General features: G+C 40.2%; 1 protein-coding gene across 1 annotated transcript; it reads left to right on the top strand.

The window, feature by feature from the left end:
- The first annotated feature begins 111 nt into the window (after nucleotides 1–111).
- Nucleotides 112–6,041, top strand: CBLN1 (cerebellin 1 precursor). The gene is made up of 3 exons (XM_075188843.1): nucleotides 112–422; nucleotides 2,303–2,422; nucleotides 4,585–6,041. The coding sequence occupies exons 1-3, from the start codon at nucleotides 165–167 to the stop codon at nucleotides 4,780–4,782; spliced, it is 576 nt and encodes a 191-aa protein (XP_075044944.1). The 5' UTR covers nucleotides 112–164; the 3' UTR covers nucleotides 4,783–6,041.
- The last annotated feature ends 13,413 nt before the right edge of the window (nucleotides 6,042–19,454 follow it).

Genomic DNA, 19,454 nt, shown 5'->3' with positions numbered 1-19,454 from the left:
ACTAGCAAGACTGGGCATTGCTTAAGAGGTTGATGGTCTATCTATATTCTCTACGAGAAGCAGAAGGGAGGAGGTTTGGAAGCAAAGTGGACGTTTAGGTGCTTGAGTGCTCCCGTGGATCTCAGAGTGCTCAGCTTGTTACCACTGCCCACCAAGCTCTAGCGATGTGGGTTTTGGAGCTGGTGCTAGGGTTGGCATGGCTGGCAGGGTTGTCGAGCGGTCAGAACGAAACGGAACCTATTTTGCTAGAAGGAAAGTGCTTGGTGGTTTGTGACTCCAACCCGACTGCTGACCCAACCGGAACCGCTCTGGGTATCTCCGTGCGCTCTGGGAGTGCCAAGGTGGCTTTCTCTGCCATCAGGAGCACAAACCACGAGCCCTCTGAGATGAGTAACAGATCAATGACTATATACTTTGACCAGGTAAGCAATGATAAAGAAGTGTAGGTGCTATTGTATCTGTTTAGCGTGTGAGTGTGATGCTAGTAACTGAGTAGGTGCCTGGCAGGTACTGTTTGTGGAACAAATAAATGGATGGGTGGATGCAGTGAAGTATATGACAATGCCCACTGACTGCATGATCTGTAATTCTAAGTAGCTCAACCAGATCCGAGTACAATTAATCAAACGTAATGAGCATACGGTATAGTAGAATCTAATGAAACGTAAAGAAGCTGTTTGAAAGCCAACTGTCAGTGTATTCCTATTGTTTCATGTTTATGTCAAAACACTGGTGTCGTAAGACCTAGACACGCGCCTCAAGTCAACCAGGAAAAAGTGTTAGCTCGTTTTACTTACTATTTAATATTTACAACTTGCATAATTTTGAAGGTATTTCATTATTTCCAGACCATGGAGGTAACATATTAATGCACTTTTTAAATATTATCTTTAAATAAAATATACGTTTTAATATTTTTGAAAACCACATCTTTAGTTTAATGGTTAAATGGTCGAATAATGTTATAATGATGTGGTCTGTGGACCCCTCAGATCGTTGATATGATACCAACTGAGTCTGACATTTTCCTTAGAGGTATTAGCCGATGCCAATAGAAGACACATGGATTAAATATCCCTGGATACACCTTGACTTAGACTCCATAAATGTATCAAGTGGCAGGTCGGACAGTGGTTTTGCATTTTGACTCTCATAACATGGTATTTGGTGTGGAGTAAGTTTTATTGAGGATCAATATGAGTATTCCCTTGCTGTATGTGAAAGATTGTAATAATGTATTACTGTTTTTTTTAGTGTTTAGGAAGATGACCTCAGTTCATGTCACAGTAAATGCCTAGTAAAGTATCTTTAATATGTAAAATATGTGTGTATCAAAATTGAATACCGAGCCCTAGAGTGCTTCGTGATCTATAATTGCGTCCACTTAAGCGTTCTAAGAATCCGTAAAACTGTAAATAGTTATTCTGAAACAACGGTTCAGACTGGAAATATAAGTCCCGCAAGAAGACAAATTGTATTTATTTTTGCTCCATGTGGCATTTAAATTCAAGGGACGCTTCTGTATTGAGAGACTAAACGCTTGTTCTATATGAAGAATGTACAGTATATAGACTTTAGTTATAGTATGTAAAGGGCACTTAATTTAACTGGTGCAAAAGTCACAACTAAATGTCACCCAATGATTGATATGCTGTAAACTCCACAGTATAACGCAGTGGGCCATATATAAAAGTAATAAACCTGTCGTGCTATATTTGATCAGCCTGGTTGTTTTATGTCCTAGCTGAACTAAAACCAATTGTTTATATTATCATCTTTCTACAGTGCCAACATAACCTAAGGCACTGCAAAAAAGAATTATCAGTTGTAATTATCACATTGTTAATTTATTTCACTTCTTCCAGATTGCTTTCCCCTCTATACAAAAAACACAAGCAAATATACCTGTTTGAATTAAATATTTTGGCTTATCAGCATTAATTTAAAAAATAAAGTTACTTTTGTTTAAAATATAGTTGATTTTTTTAATGAAGTATTTATTTTTATTCAAAGAAATACACAAAACATGTCCAGTATACACAGTTCATCCAAACAGTCATATTAGAGTGTTAGTAAAAACACACGGTGCAGAATATTATGGGTGTGCTGTGCTAATTATTTCATATCAGAACCGCCTGCAGCACATCTAATACAATTGAAGGCCTCTACCTGTAACCAAGAGCTAAAGGTGAAGCATTTATTATCATCAAAATAAATTGTTCTACTAATTTCTTATCATACTGAAGATGCTCATATGTAATGATTGATTATATCTGAATTGCTTTTTTTTCTTTTAATCTAGATATTGGTCAATATTGGAAGCAATTTCGATTCAGAACGAAGTACATTCATATCACCCAGAAAAGGGATTTACAGCTTCAATTTCCATGTGGTGAAAGTGTATAACCGGCAAACCATCCAGGTCAGGCTGGTATATTCATTTGTTTCTGTATCAAATTGTCTTAGGCCCATCCTAGATCCAATGGCATATTGTGTCCCTAATTAAACATTTTTAAATATGCCTAACACTTTAATAAATGTAAGGTTTTATTGTACTGAGAACTATTGATCTGTTGCATTTTATCTCAAAGGAATTTGTGTTTTTATTGCAATATCTTTATCATTTAATAGTTATATAAAATATGGATCAATGTTGTTAAAAACGGTAAAAAGTTTGATTGAAATCAACCCTGGATTATTAAATTATCAGATCCTATCTTCATTTACACACTTTCCTTTTCACGAAATTAACAGGTGTTTGAATTCAAATATTCTCTGTTAGTAAGTCTATAATGCCTTTTGATGCCGGAGTTAGCATCAACATAATAAAGTACATTAGAATGGCTCTGGCAACCAGGTTATTCTTTTAGTCATACAAACATGGCATATTGTTATATGACGTAATATATAAATATATGTCATATTCATTCTTCAGCTATAGATGGTTAGTAAAAATAATATCCGCTATTGCAGTTCTTACGAACTTTCACAAAAAGGCGGTTTGCCATTCTTTTACCATAATGGAATATATAATTTGCAGACAGTGTTGTGAAAATGCCAATGCGGGTGGTAATTTTTAGAAACATCATCTCTATTGGGAGAGTTCAGAAGATATTAATGGTACTGCTTTTTTTTTACTGTCATCTCTGTGCTTTCACTAACAAGCAGTATTTTGGTTTCATGAGACATAATATGCTAATTTGTCCTATTTATGCTCTTGGTGTGATAAATCATGAAGCGTCATTCCTGATGGCATGGGCATGTTATTACATGAAGTCTGTCATCGAGTCTAACAGATAAGATAGTTCTTTAACAGAAGCACATTTTAGCAATGGGACTGATAACAGGTCAAAATTATTTTATGGGACAAAATTTGTATTTTCTAAAATGCAAACTACATATCAGGTCTTAAAATGTAAAAATAAATATTGTGATGCTTAGTTAAAATACAGAAATTGTGAGCAACATTGAATGTGTTTGGTAGATAAAAGACTTGGACATCCCGATATTGTGAGTGTAAGGATACGTGACAGTTATCTACTCCTGCTAGCGGGTATAAAATATTGCAAGGTGTTTGCGAAGAGTCTCTAGAGTCAGACACTTTCATAATCTGATGTGCTGGTCATTTAATATTTGTGAGTAGAAAGCAAACATCTGCCCTTTCTGCATAGTGTAATTTTTGAAGCAAGGAATTTAGAATTAGCAAGTGCTTCATCATGAAGGTGTGAGTAAACTGCTCCTATTATATTATGCCAGTTATTATTTAACTCTTACTAACATATAGGTGAACACATCTTCCTGCTTTTGTAACAATGTCTTATGAACAGCAAGCAGTTTTTTCCTTTGTCCAATATGGCTACTGAAAATGTCAAAGTGACATATTACACACCACGGATAAATGTGCTTTTAAAAAAGCAACTAAAATAATAATATTTAAATAAATATAGTTTAGCAAAATATATTGTTCGCAGACATTTAAAAGATAAACTAGTTTCCTCATTGTAATTGTGTCCTATAAAGATGTACAAGTTGAAATTAAAATGTTTTGCAGTCTTCTATGTATGGGTAATAGAAACAAACTAAAAATGTAAAAATAAATTTAAAGTAAAATAAAAAGTCACAAAGCATAAGATCCCAACCTATATCTTAGCCTATCACTTATTTAACTGAGGAAGTGGTAGAATATAGACATCAATGTATAGGGTGGAAATTAAGTTTCCAATAGTGAACTTGTTCCAATTTCTATAAACTCTTAATTACAATGAATAATCGGTTGCTTATTCCAACTCGGTCAGGGTCTCAGTCAATACTTAACTGGAAGCCGAAACGTTGACCAAACCGAAATAAACACGCACCTTGATTACACCTAAATACTGTGATTGCACTCCATTTCTTATTTCATAGGTATTGATTGCTAGCTTACCCAGTGATTTGACACTAGGTTACAAGAACATCTTGAAATTCTTTGAATTATTTTCTATTTTATTACAGAAATAAAGCATGACTGATATATATATATATATATATATATATATATATATATATATATATATATAAAATAATTTATACTTCTTTGGTCTCCAGGTGAGTTTGATGTTGAATGGATGGCCAGTGATATCTGCTTTTGCGGGTGATCAGGACGTGACAAGAGAAGCAGCCAGCAACGGTGTTCTTATTCAAATGGAGAAAGGGGACAGAGCTTACCTAAAACTAGACAAGGGTAATTTGATGGGAGGATGGAAGTTTTCCACATTTTCTGGATTTCTGGTATTCCCCCTTTAAAATGACTTTATCCCAGAGCAGCAAGCAACAAGGAGAGGAGATGAGTTGCTATTGCTCCAACATGGCTGCACTTAGAGACTCAGACAAGACATTTTTCACTTTGAAATATAGAAGACCCTGCATACCTAATTGTGTGTTCACCTGCTTTGGAAACTTTATTATTGTAAGTGACAAGAAACTGGTGAGATCAGCTGTCATTTCATTACACAGCACTTTTAGGGGAAAAAAATGTCTTTTGTTCACATCCTTCAGAGAATAAGAATGATTTATTTAATTGTCACATAGGTGTATGTTCTTTTGAAATCCAATCAAACCCATATGTAAATTTGTTTTTCTCGATTTGACAACCAGTAGAGAATACCATAAAGATATCATGCATATTGGCTGCTTGTGTTCCACATAACACCAGTACTATCTAATGAGACACAGTGGCAGAAGGGTGTATTTCAATATTTCTCTGTAATTCTGAGTGATTGTGGAATTAAAGGCTGCTACATGTCTGATGCTTGTTCTGCTATTGTAAAATGTGCCCCAATAACAAGCGATAGAAGTATATCCAACTTTCAGTATTATACTCTGTAATATAAGTGTGAATGCTGGAATGTCGTTTGCTTCATGTTAATCCTTATTTAGGGGTCTAATTTTTACTTAGTAATCAAATTAAAATTTGTAAATGTAAAACCCAGCTTTTCCAGTCAAATGCCAAATGAATGATTCTGTGCATATTTTGAATTATGATAAAATATTGTAAAATATTTTTTTTTTTTTTACACAATAGAATTTTGGATTTGTCTATTTTATTTTTTCTGCATTACGTTCGTTTAACATGATATTTGTATGTTTAAACTCTTAACATTGCATGTTAAATGATAATTATATCCAAAAGTACAGTCGCAAAATCATGTACGTAAAAAAACAAACAAAAAAAACACACACTAAACTATCCTGATGGTGTGTATATAAATGCACAGAAATATTATCTGTATATAAACATTATATATAAAATATATTTAAAGACTTTTTTTCTTTTCTTTATCCAGATGTTATCTGTAAGCGGCCGTCTGATATGTCACTGTTTATAATTTCATACTATTGTCATTTTTTTTTTGGCTAATTTATAATTTTTGTTATTTCCCAAAAAATAATTAAATACTATAATTTTGCAGCACTCAGAGATGACTACTTTTATGAACGTGAATTTGGGAGGAAATTTGATTGTACCTTAAATTACCAATGAAATAAAGGTGTAATAAAGCTGACTTATTATTTTCTCATTACAGCTATTGATATAAAAGTCATTTTTCTCGAGACAATGTATCAAATTCCCTTATTTGTGCTATTATGAAATCTTGCATTTTTCCAGACAAACCACAGAGTGTGAGTGGATACTGCAGAGTTAATATTCTGTGGCTTTATTTCAAGCCTCTGGCTTCAAGAAGGAATTTAATTAGGTCCTAAGGGGAAAATTAATACCAGCATAATAAGCAAAGTCTCCTTATTTATCCTCAGTTTTGTCTTAGTAATAGTTTTGTTGAGCTGATGGGGACAATACAAGATCTTCTAACACACTAGGTGTCTCCATCATATCTACAGCTTGATTGTTTCTGTAGAGGTTATTATTACAATGACAAGATGCAATCCCCATACTACTTGACTCACTTCTGGGAAGTGTAAACAGGCTGGATACACGCAAACACCACTATTTCCTTACATTGCAGATTTGAAAATGTGTCTATTGTGCCGTTATTCACAAATACAATGTTTATATGATATGAATATAGGTAGTCAGTTTTCCAAACTTGCTACAATGTTTTATAAACATATATAAAAATACTGTGTTTTTTCCCCAAGCTATTAAAATGATAAGCAGTGTCTAAAGTGATACAAAATACAGTTGTAATCCTGTTAATGAATCATCAAATATTACTACAAATTTAATGTATAGGGTCCTCTGTACCTGCCGAGTACAAAATTTTATCTTATTATCTCAATTTTTATTTTTGTAAATTCTTAGATTATTGAATGTTTTTATGTTTTGCTTGTGGGAGCCTTTGTTTTGTTGACTGGTATCTATTTTCTTGGAAGTCATACAAAGCCTTCTTAAATGAATCTGGCAAGGCAAGGGTAAATATTGAAGTCTTTCTTTTTTCTTTCACAAACCTCCGGGTGCTCTCATATACTTTGTCCCCCATGTGCTCTTCAGTTGATGAACAGCTCTTGTCTAGAAGACAAAAAAAGAAATCTGGCTGCTTTTCATCTGCTGATACACAGGACCTGCCACCAAGTCTTCATTATAAACACATCCAGATACTTCAGCAGCAGCTGGTTGGGGGCTTCAGCTCAAACCAATTACAGTTTATGAAGAGGTTAATAAAGGAAACATGCTTTGCCCATGAACAAGCCCGTCCTCTTCAATATGATTTAGTTGTGTCTATTCTTGTGTCAGAACAATCACATTTCACATACTGAAGACAATGTTTATGAAATAAAAATGCGTTATTTTCAATTTTCAGGGAAAAAGTTCTCTTAAGCATACAGATTTATTTAGTTCTGTAGATAATTAGCATTTTATTATGTTCAACTACCTAATATAACGCATCAAGTACTGGTACTAGATGCTGTTTCAATTGTCCAAACAGATGATCGATGTAAACAGGATTGCTTGCTTTATCCCAACAGAAAAGAATATACCTCACTAGAGATAATAATATAAAGCACAACTTATTACTCTAAACCACATGTTAGTATATAAATATATTTATGGGAGATTTTGGAGGCAGATTGGACCTAATTTAAAAATATATTTAAAAAACAGAAGGGAAACGATATACATAAGAAGGGAAGTAAGGCTGGGATGTTGAGTCTGAAATTATCTTGAAAAATGACCTTAAATATGCCTGACAAAGGGATAGAAATTTAATAAGTTGTTTTATAAATGTATGTGTATGTATTTTCTGTGCTGTGCATATACACATGTGTATGATTATGAACAGACACTGAGCAAATAAATCTTCAATTAAAGCAGTCAGGGGTTATAATTTAAGTTTTATTCATGTTGTCTCAACCATGCCATATGTAGGTGTCTATCCAACACATATATTTTGTGGTCCCACCCCCCTCTTCCACGTGTTAGCACAGCAAGGGAGCGATCCTCAATGTTCTTGCAGTTCAGGGGATATTCTCAGCCCAACTCTAATGGCTGATTCTCCGGTTATCAATGTGCTTTTGACACAAAAGGTTTTTTCATGCCTGGATTGTTCTGATTGCTATGTGTCTGAAGCATAAAATTTTCCAGATTAGCAGGGTTTGTACTCCAGACATTGTAATATTTAGGTTGTCTATTAAAATATGTATTTTGGTAGACATTATGCTATAACATATGACTTTTTCACCCAGAATGAAGTCTAAATGCAATGTAAACCAAGTATCTGCAATTAACTTGAATAGTGGAGGAATTTTATAATATGTTTCCCCTTTTACACTATGGTGGCCATTTATGCACAGGAACAAAATGGCGTTGCCCATAGCAAAATGTCGGAATCTGATTGGCTGCCAGTGGACATACCTAGCCTGATTCTTCTTCAGACGTAAGCCCCGTTGCGTGCTGTATTTTGCGTGAAATTGCTCTCGGCATGCTCAGATACTGACTTTACGCTAGTGAACGCAAGTGCATGCAATTCATCTGTCAACAGAAATGACACTGTCAACTGTCCACGACTTGAAGGGCAGAGCGGGGAAGGGAAGGGGCGTTCACATGTAGGGAATGTACAATAAGGGGGTGCTGAGTTTGCGCATGCACCTTCATCCATTTCAAGCTTGGGCATCTCTGTGTTACATGATTTTTAGCTGTATCACTTGCACCAGCTACAGGGCAGGTGTAAGTGTCGATTGATAGCGATGATGAACATATATACATGCAATAACATGTGTTTGCAAGCAATACAAACTGTAAGAATGCATTTTATGTACAGTACACATTAAAAACATCCTGATATATGTATTTCATGTAAAAAAATGATTAAAAAACATTTTTAAACATATTTTTATTAATGATTATAGTATTAATAGTTGTTAATGTATCCTGCAGTGTGTTTTGCCTGTCTGCATATGGCAAGTACCGTATAGCCAGAGCGTGCATTTATCAAGATTCAAATGGAAATATTTCTTGAGATCCGCTTATACTTCAATAGGGGTAGATGTGCGTGCAATGTTCGTCCAATTTAAAAAAAAAAATGCAAATTGTATTCACTTTGCATTCCCAGATGAATCAGGAACACTATCTTTTTCCATTGCACTAATTTTCATTGATTGTCTGGACCCCTTTGTCTCCATTGCCCAAGTACGCATGGTGCAAAATACAGTCTGGTGGGCCATCCTGACAGTATTTACTTACAGAATGCTGAGACTAATTCTTGCCTCCCTATAACACAGTGACCATCACACATATATAGGAATGTCTTATAGCTTGGGTGGATACTTTGTGATGCATGTTCAGTACCTGCCCAGCATTTCATAAAAGTTATAGATCGTCACTGGAATATCACCATAGGACTCAAAATATTCATGTTGTGTAAATAAGTATTGCTACCACAATACTTATTTGAGTCACACCTTATAAACACCTATATCAGCTAATTTTCTTTTGTGCTATGATCCTCCAGGACTATGTTAACTGCAAACATATGATCTCATAATATTCTGTAGACCTATATTTATGTAGGTAAAGAGACTTTTAATAGATTACTAATATAGAAAAATAAATAAGGAAGATTATAGGTACAATTAATTACTGTTATGATATGGCTAAGTAGAATATTGTGAAACCTGTCAGTCGGCAAGAGTAATTAAACAGAAAACCAGAATGCCCATATGACATGCTCGGTCTATAAAAGCCACATAAAAGCCATGTCATACTTCCTTTTGAATGCCATAATGCTGCAAATGTATTTGCATTATAAAGGCTTGTGTTAGTTTAGGTGAATCAGAAGTGGAACTGTGGAAACAAAGCATTCATGGGCTGACTAGGCTGCAGCCTAGGGCGTGAGGCTTTTGGGGGTGCAACATTTTTGGGTGTGTAAAATTGTGTCAGGGAGAAGTATAAACTGAAATCCATTATACAATATATAAGAATAGTACTTCTCCAAAGTAAAAAGAAAAAATGAAAGACAAATATAGTAAGGTTTTAATCTTGATGTATTCCCATGGTTAAAGCTGAAGACAATAAGTCATCCTTGGGTGGGCTCTTGAGGATAAGCATTTAGGAGAAACAAGGACGATCACAGGTGCAGGCAAGGCAGCTCCTTTCACATGGTCACCATCAGTAGCATTTGTTCATGTCTCTGTTCTGCTATACAGTTCAAATTTTAATGCAAATTAAAGAAGTGAGAAAGATTGCTGTGACCCCTGCAAAAAGCCAAGTGGAGCTGAATTTCGAAAACATGGGAACATGACGGAAGCTGGATTTTAAATTAAGGACGAGTTTATTTCTACCTATCAAGTAGAAGACGAGGGGACACTACGAGTCTATTTGCCTAGGGTGGCCTGAACCCTTAATCAGGCTTTGATTCCTATTCTAGGAACCTAAGTCTGGAGACTAAACAGCATTAAAACCTCAAAATCACAAAATAGTAAAGAAAATAAACATTGCAAAGATACATAACCATATTTTTTATTACCTTTTATAATAATTTAATGCAAACATTAAGAAACTATAAAAGAGATCATATTCATTTTGCAGGAATTGAAATAGCTTCTGTAAAGGTGTTACTAATACCCCATTCACACTGCCTATAAAACCCGGGTTTTTGCTGGGGAGAGTTCCGACAACCCGGGTTGTGGCTCAATGTGAAAGGGAGTCAGTGCAAAATCCTGGGTTTAGACCCAGGACTTTTGCAGGGCTATTACTGAGTCGTCTGCAGTGTGAACGATGTGACCCGGGTTTTCCATCTGCAGCCAGCAGCAGGTGGTAAATAAATTGAAGCTGGCGTACATTAACATATTTGAAAAGTTTCACTGCTGTCAGCTCTGCTCTGGAGCTAAATAAGATGGAATAAGCAACCAAAGCCAAGAGTACAGTAATGGTAAAACAGCCCAAGGAAATGGATATGGCTATGGCGGCCCAAGAAGATGCTCATCTCCAACACTTCATGGATAATCAGCGTGAGCTGCAAGACTCTTTCATTACCCAAATAGTGGGTATGCAGGAGCTGATTCTGTGGGAAAACTGCAATTTTATGATGGCTTACCTAGATCGCCTGATGCCAAGACTGCAAGGACCTGCACAACCTCAACCACAACCTCCATACCACATTGAGGGCCCTTACCCCTTATATAACAGAGGACAACAAATATTTCTCCCTAACTCAGGTACACCACTAAATACCCCACATCATCCTCCACAAATGGCTCCACATAACCATAAGTACCCGACTTTTCCCCATAACCCTGAGTACCCGTCTACTCCACATAACCCTGAGTACGCATCTACTCCACATAACCCTGAGTACCCACATTACTGACAGTTATAGGTAATGAAAGTATGTATAGTACAGTTATAATGTTTGCCTGTGTTTAAGGCAACAATATTTAAAATGTTTTATATATCTAAAATGTTTATAATTTAAGCACTTGAAAAAGTTTTATCTTGCACTACTGTATTGGCACATGTGTGTCTAAACTGTATATTTGTATATATTTTTTTGTAAATAATACCTTTGTGAAAACTAGAGAGGGCGGGCTCGGTTCCCCGAGATGCGAATCCTACCGAATTTAGCCTATCCGAGTACCGAGCTGAGCACACTTGGTACTCTCCCGCCCATTTGGATTCGAAATCGTGGCAAAACGTCATCGTGACATATTCGTATTTCTGAGCTCGGTTCTCGCGAGATTTGAAAAGCATAAATACCAGCCTCCACAGCAATCCATCGCCTTTTGACAGAGGGAGAAAGCAGGGTTAGGTCACACTGGCTATATCAGCGCAGGGACAGAGCAGTAATTGGACACATTATTGTTTCTATTCAATACCATTCTAATCTTAATACCAGTTGTTACAGCAATAAGAGGAGGATAGAGGAGGGTTTTTGTTCAGTTTCTGGCACTCCAAGTGCCAGTTTCTGGCACTCCAAGTGCTTTTGGGGTGTCCCCCATTCTTTTGCATTAATTTTTCTGGCTGTCAAAAGTCCTATTTGGCAGCAGGGTCAAAAAAAATATATTTAGCACTCCCAAGTGCTTTTGGGGTGTTCCCCATTATTTTGCTTTAATTTTTCTGGCTGTCAAAAGTCCTATTTGTCAGCAGTCTAAAAAAATAATATTTGGCACTCTAAGTGCTTTTGGGGTGTCCCCCATTCTTTTGCATTAATTTTTCTGTCTGTCAAAAGTCCTATTTGGCAGCAGTGTCAAAAAAATATATTTAGCACTCCCAAGTGCTTTTGGGGTGTTCCCCATTATTTTGCTTTAATTTTTCTGGCTGTCAAAAGTCCTATTTGTCAGCAGTCTAAAAAAATTATATTTAGCACTCCAAGTGCTTTTGGGGTGTCCCCCATTCTTTTGCATTATTTTTTTCGGCTGTCAAAAATCCTATTTGGCAGCAGTGTCAAAAAAATAATATTTAGCACTCCAAGTGCTTTTGGAGTGTCCCCCATTCTTTTGCATTCATTTTTCTGGCTGTCAAAAGTCCTATTTGGCAGCAGTGTCAAAAAATTATATTTAGCACTCCCAAGTGCTTTTGGGGTGTTCCGCATTCTTTTGCATTAATTTTTCTGGCTGTCAAAAGTCCTATTTGGCAGCAGGGTCAAAAAAATATATTTAGCACTCCCAAGTGATTTTGGGGTGTTCCCCATTATCGTGCTTTAATTTTTCTCGCTGTCAAAAGTCCTATTTGTCAGCAGTCTAAAAAAATAATATTTGGCACTCTAAGTGCTTTTGGGGTGTCCCCCATTCTTTTGCATTAATTTTTCTGTCTGTCAAAAGTCCTATTTGGCAGCAGTGTCAAAAAAATATATTTAGCACTCCCAAGTGCTTTTGGGGTGTTCCCCATTATTTTGCTTTAATTTTTCTGGCTGTCAAAAGTCCTGTTTGTCAGCAGTCTAAAAAAATAATTTTTAGCACTCCAAGTGCTTTTGGGGTGTCCCCCATTCTTTTGCATTACTTTTTCTGGCTGTCAAAAGTCCTGTTTCTCAGCAGTCTAAAAAAATAATATTTAGAACTCCAAGTGCTTTTGGGGTGTCCCCAATTCTTTTACATAAATTTTTCTGGCTGTGAAAAGTCATATTTGTCAGCAGTATCTAAAACAATTTGTAGCACTTCAAGTGCTTTGGGCTCATAATGGATTCAAAGCAGTCCACATATGAGCAGAATGAGCAACCAGGTTCTGTCACCAGTCCTGATGGTAGTGTTCCTAGTACGTCATCTGGGAAAGGCGATGTCAAACTACACAGTCTTTTGAAATCAGTCAAAAAAACACACATCAAAAAAAACTTTACGGTGTTGAAGCAAAAAAGAAGTGTAACTGAGGAAAAGTTTAGTGCCAATAAAAAAAAATTGCCAACATGCCATTCTACACATGCAGTGGCAAAGAGAGAATGAGGCCTTCACCTTTCTCTATTAGTGGCAGATCAAAAAATGGTACAGAGCCTACAAGTGGTGCACAACTACTGTTACGCGTCAAAGCTGAGCTGCAAGATAACAGTAAGGCAATAGAGGATAATGTTTGCTCTGAATCACAAATGACACCAATCCCTGTGGAGAGTCCATCCAACAGTGGGATGTCTAATCGTGAGCATTCTGTTAGTGTACCCATAAAGACTGACCCTTTCAGCAGTTCTGCTGATGTGTGCCTGAACAGCCCGAGTGTAGCCGGTGATACACAAATTGAGGATGCTAATGAGGATGTTGATGAGGATGAGGTTGTTTGTGTAAGTCCTGCACCAGTGGCAGTTCTGGCACGTGACAAGAAAAAGGCCATTGTCATGCAAGGCCATAAAACAAAAAAATCCACTTCTTATGTGTGGAATTATTTCTACCCCAATCCAGACAACAACTGTATAGCCATTTGTAGTGTATGTCAAGCCACAGTCAGTCGAGGGAGGGACCTTAACCATCTTGGAACCTCGTCTATGTTACGCCATTTGACAAAGGTTCATGGCAAAGTGTTGGGAAAAGCTGAAAGTTCTTCCCAAAAAATTACAAGCACTCCATCATCAGCTAAGACCCTCCGCTCACCGACATCCCGACGACTACAATATACACCAACGACACAATCCTCATCAATATCCTCAGTAGCGCTCGGAGTTAACCCAGTGTAACGCCCCCTGCGGGGAAAGACAGGGACAGACGCAACACAAAAGAACTTATCTTGTAAACGATGGTCACCTCCAGTCCGCCTCCGATATCCCAGCTGCGATCCAATCCCAGCAGATCTGCAGCCGCAACCCGTCACCTCCAATCACGTCCCTCTACGGAAGAGACAGAGATTACGGCCGTGCCTACCAGGTAAGGGCTGTCCGAGACTACGGCAAAGAACAAGGACACGGTCAGTCCAAGCTCACTTGCCGCCTTCTCACTTTGTTCTTGCCAAGACGCGGGGGACTACAGGCACTTAAGACCAAGACTAGTCCGAGGACTAATCCCGCCTCAAGTACCTCACACACCTGCCGGTGAGGGCCTAACCGAAAGGGGGAATCGAGCGTGATACTCACCGGGACACTCCCACTTCCGATCCGGTTCCTCTGCGCCTTCCCGACTCCTGCGGATGACAAGAACACACAGCCTCCCTCTACCCTCTCAGTGAGACTAAGATGGCACCCACAAAACTGGACTGACTACAACAGCGACCCGACCCTAACAACGTTCTAATGTTCGGCAATGCAACTAAGTCAAACCACTATGACTAACTAGGTGTGGTGCACTAACGGAACTGCTCACTTACACACTACGGGGAACACCAGCCGGTGTTCACGGACTAAACCGGAGGGCGGTTCCTAACCCCCTCACCCAGGTCGTACCAAGAAGCTGCCTTCTTGCTATGGGGTCACCCACAGACCCTAAGGACCGGTTCTTTAAGCCCGGCTGAGGCTCACTAGAACAGCACACTAACCCGCGGGCCGACTGCCGCACGGAACAGCCGATCGAACTGAACCGCCCGACTGCCTGTACTCGGGTATCTCACACGTGTCCCTACGTCCGGAACCACAGGTCCACCTGCACGGAACCGGCCTTGAGGACCCTTGATCAGAACCACAGCCGCCCCTGGAACTGCCTCAAGGTGTGCTGCACTGCCACCAACTCACTCAGCCACCCCCTCTGGGTACCAGTGTGACCCCGGGGACCTAAGGGACAGGAAAACTACGTGTGTTCTCCCCTGACTATGTGTATGCTGGTAACTACACTTGTCCCTACAGCACGGGTTAGCACAGGAAAACCAACAGGAACAAGAGCCTACCTTTAATGGGGGCCTGACGTCTTGCCCCTGGACACAACTATGTAGCACACCCAAAATACTGTAATTCAACAATACCCGCTGCACAGACAGAATACAATATACAGTACTTTGTAAGCTACTTACCAGAGCACACCGCTGTTAGCCAACCAGTCGGTTGCTACAGCACCACAGGAGCCTCCGCTCTACTGTACCTCCTAACCACGTGTGCTCACCTCACACAGGACCGCGCCTACACTCACGAGGCTCCCACGCCTCTACCTCATCACCACCAGGGCCTTCTGCCCTTCACACCATGGGCCTCTGCCCAGATACACAGTGCCTTGTGCTCTGATTAATGGGCTTCAGCCCCCTCTCTACCTCAGGGCTCTGAGCCCACTAACTAGGGCCTTGTGCCCTGCTACCTAGGGGTCCTAGCCCCTGCCTACCGAGGCCTGTGGCCTCCCTAGCTATATACTGGGGTCTTGTGCCATTTATAGCCTATGGGCTACCAGCCCCTAACCAGGCCCTGTGGCCTCCCTATGGCCTCTAAGCCACTAACTGCCTAAGGGCCTTGTGCCCTTGTACACCTGGGGCTCTCACGCCCCCTGCCTAACTAACAGGGGCTTGTCCCCTTTACCAAAGTTATGGCCTACTAGCCCACTAAATAGTAAGGGGCCTAGTGCCCAGGTCCCTGGGCCTTGTGCCCCTAATTTATTGTGCCCACGGGCCTTGTGCCCGAATTAACGCTGAGTATACTTACCTGCTCTGCGCAGGATACTCAACTTGCCACGCCGTCTTCCGCTTCTTTTTCCGGGTCTTCCAGACCCTCCAGCCGGCGGCGCCTCTTCTCCTCTTCGGCGCTGGATCTCCTATTGCTGCTGGGGCAGGGGCGCTCTCAGCCCTGACAAGGGCTCCCCGCCGGCGATCACTGCTTGATTGTAGTCTTCGGGCGGCAGGGTAGCTCACGGCCCTTACAAGGACCCCCTGCCGCCGCTCCCGCTGATCCTGTTGCTGGACGTCTTGAAGAGACGTCCTCCCTCTTCTCCGCCGACGGACTTCTGACAAAATGGCGCCACCCGGCGACTTATATAGTCGCCGGCGTGACGTCATTAGCCGGCGCGAGCGCTGATTGGCTCGCGTCGGTGCCAATCTTTTGAATGGCCGGGCACGAGCCGCGATTGGCTCGTGCATCCGGCCGCTGATTGGCCAGCGGGGAAAGATGAGCCCTGATTGGCTCATCCTTCCCCCGCGCACGGGACCTGCAGGAACCTGTCATACTCACCGCCGCTGGATCGATGGACGGGTAAGTTCTTCTCTTCTTTCTTCACCCACTTGCAGGGCTCAGCTACCAGGGGACTCTTCACCCCCTTCCCGGGCACCAGGCACATCTTCAGCCCCTCCAGGGGCATAGCAATGGCGGGCACCTTCGCCCGCTTCTCGGGCACCATCTCCACACCAGCATCCCTCTTATTAAGGCTGGATGACTCCTGCACTATTATTGATTCCTCTGAAGAAAGCGCTAGTCCCACTGCTGCTGCTGTTGCTGCTGCTGGGGGTGAATCGTCAGCCCAGAGGAAGGCCAAGAAAAAGAACAGTCCTACATTTCAACAATTAACTGTGAAAAAATCATTTGCTAGGGAAAGCAAATATGACAACAGTCGCCAAGCGAATCACAGACGCCATGGCTGCCATGTTAGTGTTAGATCTGCATCCAATATCCACAATAAATGCAGCTGGTTTTTCACAGTTAATTGAGGTTTTGTGTCCGCGTTACAGAATTCCATCGCGACACCATTTTTCCCGTAAATCTATTCCACAAAAAGTGTGTACAAATGTAGAGTTGCGCTGAAAAATGACATTCTGCCCACTCTCCACTTAACCACAGATATGTGGACAAGTGGAAGTGGCCAAGCCAAAGACTACATGACTGTGACAGCCCACTGGGTTGGTCATTCACCTTCACCAGCAGGAACAGCAGCAGCATGTACACCACTACGTAACATTTGTCACAGGCAGGCCACTCTTTGTATCACCGGCTTCACTAACAGGCATACAGCTGACAATTGTTACGCAAACTAAGAGATGTTATTGATACATGACTTATACCACTTGGACTCTCTCCAGGATATGTCATTTCTGATAACGCCGACAATATAGTGCGAGCATTACAGCTGGGTGATTTCCAGCACATTCCCTGTTTTGCTCACACCATCAACTTGGTGGTGCAGAGCTTCCTACGAAATAACCGTGAGGTGCAGGAGATGCTTTCGGTGGCCCATTAGATTTCAGGCCATTTCAGGCATTCAGCCACAGCATGTAGGAGATTGCAGCAGCTCCAAGAGCAGTTTAACTTGCCCTGCCACCAACTTAAGCAAGAGGTGGCAACTAGGTGGAATTCCACCCTGTACATGCTGCAGAAAAAAAACAAAAAAAACAAAAACGCGAGAGAGCTGCTGCGGCAGCACTGTCCTATACAGCAGCCGCGGCGCTGTCAAAAAAGCATCCGCGGCTGTGCTGTATACAATGCTGTATAGTACAGTGCCGCTATGGTGGCCACTTACTTAGCGGAGGGGGGGGGTTTCTGAAGACCAAGAAACCCCCCCTGCGTGCGCCACTGGGGGCATGTATTTCACTCTTGTACAGTGGGCAATCCTTTCAGTGCTGTGCATGGTGCTAAAACCATTTGAAGTTGTGACGTGTGAAGTGAGTGCAGATTCTGCTATTTTGAGACATTCCTTTAATTAGACTATTGGAAAAGCAGCTTGAGAAACTGAAGGAGGAGATGAAAGCAAGCAATTCCGCAAAGTATGTTGGCCTTGTCGATCAAGTACTTAATTCGCTTCACAATGATCCTCGAGTTATTAAGATCTTGAACTCGGATCAGTACGTTTTGGCTCTGTGCTTGATCCAAGGTTTAAGACCTACATTGAGTCTTTGCTTCAAAATGAACGAGATGTGAACTTTTGCAAGGAGTTATTGCTCAGCAAGTTGTCCGCTGAACTGGGCATTGGCTTGACGACGTGTCCTCCTTCAGTTTCTCAAGCAGCTGCTGCTCGTAAAAAAATGGAATTTTCAAAAAAGAAGCAGGGAGGACGCAGAGGACAGACCAGAACAGTTTAACGTCTGGGATGGTTTGAAGGATTTTTCAAAAAAATGTGGACCTTGCCCATAACTCCATTCAATAAGAGTATTAACATGCAAAGGATGGTGGAGGATTATTTTCAAGAGGTGATTGATATGGAAATGTCAGACAGTCCCTTTCCTTACTGGGAAGAAAAGCAGGCGATTTGGAAACCCATGTACAAACTTGCTTTGCAATACTTAAGCTGCCCACCCTCTAGTGTGTACTCTGAACGAGTGTTCAGCACAGCAGGGAACTTAGTCAGTGATCGCCATAGAAGGTTACTTCCCAAAAATGTTGAGAAAATGATGTTTATAAAAATGAACTACATCTTCCATGATTAAGGCCTTCACCATCCAAGACATCCAAGCACTGACTGTTCTCTAATGGCGGATTCAAGCGACGATGAATTGATAGTCTGTGATGATGACGTACACACTGATGAGGGTGAGGATGAAGCTGAAGATGATGATGATAACATCTTTTTAAAACTTTCTATGTAAGTGTAGGGTGCAATCTACCCTAAAAGAGGAAAGGGACTTAGGGCTATTCCATATCACGTACCGTCTTGAAAGGCTGCTGTTTGGGCAATTTCTCCTTAAGGGTAGGGTGTCATACACAGAGTGACCCCAAACTGTCTTTGTCCACTTCTCTTAATATTGTACAGTCTATAACGGCTGAATTTTTTGGTATTTTATACAAATGGAAGGGGGCCTAGAGAGACAGAAACCAAACTGGCTTTCTCCATTTCAATTAATAATGTACAGTCTATAACGGCTGATTTTTTTGTATTTTCGACAAGTTGAGGGGGGCCTAGAGAGACAGAAACCAAATTGCCTTTGTCCATTTCTATTAATATTGTACAGTCTATAACGGCTGAATTTTTTTGTATTTTCTACAACTTTAGGGGGGCCTATAGAGGCAGAAACCAAACTGCCTTTGTCCATTTCTATTAATATTGTACAGTCTATAATGGCTGAATTTTTTTGTATTTTCTACAACTGGAGGGGGGCCTAGAGAGACAGAAACCAAACTGCCTTTGTCCATTTCTTTACATATTTAAGTATAAGTGTAGGGTGTAATATACATCCAAAGACAATGGCTGCATTGCCAATATTTATAGATGGAGAGGAA

Source organism: Mixophyes fleayi, chromosome 10 (genome assembly GCF_038048845.1).
Source record: "Mixophyes fleayi isolate aMixFle1 chromosome 10, aMixFle1.hap1, whole genome shotgun sequence".
Lineage (NCBI taxonomy): Eukaryota > Metazoa > Chordata > Amphibia > Anura > Limnodynastidae > Mixophyes > Mixophyes fleayi.
This window is presented reverse-complemented; position numbering and strand designations above follow the sequence as displayed.

What these genes read in the sequence shown, in the direction of transcription:
- CBLN1 (XM_075188843.1), top strand. Translation starts at nt 165, where the DNA reads ATGTGGGTTTTGGAGCTGGTGCTAGGGTTGGCATGGCTGGCAGGGTTG. An exon ending in TGACTATATACTTTGACCAG is followed by an intron (nt 423 to 2,302) that starts GTAAGCAATGAT and finishes CTTTTAATCTAG; the next exon opens with ATATTGGTCAATATTGGAAG. An exon ending in ATAACCGGCAAACCATCCAG is followed by an intron (nt 2,423 to 4,584) that starts GTCAGGCTGGTA and finishes TTTGGTCTCCAG; the next exon opens with GTGAGTTTGATGTTGAATGG.